The 1949-nt window shown below is 26.1% G+C and overlaps 1 protein-coding gene across 1 annotated transcript in view; it reads left to right on the top strand.

The window, feature by feature from the left end:
- Positions 1-607, top strand: part of LOC124420626 — a 7945-nt gene extending 7338 nt beyond the window's left edge. The window contains exon 4 of the mRNA XM_046954102.1: positions 465-607. Within this exon, the coding sequence (XP_046810058.1) occupies positions 465-607 (143 nt within the window). The remainder of the gene's footprint in view (positions 1-464) is intronic.
- Positions 608-1949: the final 1342 nt, after the last annotated feature.

Raw genomic sequence — 1949 nt, 5'->3', positions numbered from 1 at the left:
AGAACTAGAACAGAACTAGAACAGAACTAGAACAGAACTAGAACAGAACTAGAACAGAACTAGAACAGAACTAGAACAGAACTAGAACAAAACTAGAACTGAACTAGAGCAGAGCTAAAACAGATCTAGAACAGAACTTGAAGCATGGATATAGCCAATAAGACAATTATCTAATTTCATAGTTAAATTATAAGTTGTAAAATTTTGTAAACAGTTTCATCGTATTTGTTTTTATTTTTAATGTAATCGTTCTTTCAGGCATATACATACATACATACATACATACATACATACATACATACATACATACATACATACATACATACATACATACATACATACATACATACATACATACATACATATGAAAGTATGTGCAAATATATTTGCATGTACATACATATATGTGTATGTATATGCAAACATATTTGCCTGAATCATACATATTCCGTTTATACTTTTAGTACTAAATATATGTTTGTTGTCAAAAGTACAAATACTTATTTATTGTTTGGAAACAACAATTGAATGTAATACAATTGAACAAGAGCAGCAACAGCAACAATCAGATCGTCAACAACAACAAAAAACATCTTATTTCAATTAGTATTATTTTAATATGACTACAAAGAAAATGTTTACGAGTACCACGTCAAGAGTACTAAGTGGATTGAATTGATGATACGACACTATACTATCTGTGATGGAACGTATTTAGTACCAAATTTAATTTATGACTAATAACTTAATGTAAAAAATTTCTATAAATTTCAAAATATATAAACTGGACTAGAACTGAAGGTGAACTGAACTAGAACTGAACTAGAACTGAACTAGAACTGAACTAGAACTGAACTAGAACTGAACTAGAACTGAACTAGAACTGAACTAGAACTGAACTAGAACTGAACTAGAACTGAACTAGAACTGAACTAGAACTGAACTAGAACTGAACTAGAACTGAACTAGAACTGAACTAGAACTGAACTAGAACTGAACTAGAACTGAACTAGAACTGAACTAGAACTGAACTAGAACTGAACTAGAACTGAACTAGAACTGAACTAGAACTGAACTAGAACTGAACTAAAACTGAACTAAAACTGAACTAGAACTGAACTAGAACTGAACTAGAACTGAACTAGAACTGAACTAGAACTGAACTTGAACTAGAATTGAAATACAAAATATAGAAATGAGGAAAAACAAAATAAGTGATAGAATTTGACACACAACGGTTTATTTATTTCCTTTATTTCATTAGTGATGAAAGTAAATATGATTTATAGATTAAATTCTTTTTTTTTCTAACATAATGCCATATATTAGTCACAAAAAATTTGAATACAATTTGCTTGTTTATTTAAAGTTCAATTATTTTTAAGAAAATGTTTCATTATTATATTTACTAGTAAATGTTTGAAATTTTTTTTAAATTTAGGGCACCACAACTCCCACATTAAACAGTCAATTAATTAAACAACTAAAAAAATTTAAATTGTTTATAAAATAACAAATTCTGAAATGTTATGAAATGTGTAGGACCACAAAATTTAAAACAAATAAATAATAGTAATACATGCTAATTAAATTTCAAGAAAAAATTGTATAAAAATAGTATTATCTCATGCCGTAGAAAAGAAAAAAAAACAAAAATAATATTAATAAAAATTACCAATAAATCAATACACAAAAATTTTCCACGAAATGTTTTTGCTATTAAACTAAAAACATTCATCTTTTTGTTTTGCTAAAAAACCATAATGTCTTTTTTTAATTGTTTAGATTTATAAAAAAATTATAGTTTAATTCATTTAAATTAAATTTCAAATTTAATTTAAACATTTAACATCAATCATTCGTTATGCTTCCACAAAGATAAAAAATCTTAAATATTTATACATATGTATGGATATGATGTTTGTGTGTGTGAATGTGTTGTATTTTAA

The sequence above is a fragment of the Lucilia cuprina genome, chromosome 6 (assembly GCF_022045245.1).
Source record: "Lucilia cuprina isolate Lc7/37 chromosome 6, ASM2204524v1, whole genome shotgun sequence".
Taxonomy (NCBI): domain Eukaryota; kingdom Metazoa; phylum Arthropoda; class Insecta; order Diptera; family Calliphoridae; genus Lucilia; species Lucilia cuprina.
Note: the sequence above shows the minus strand (reverse complement) of the source record. Positions and strands in the feature narration are given on the sequence as shown.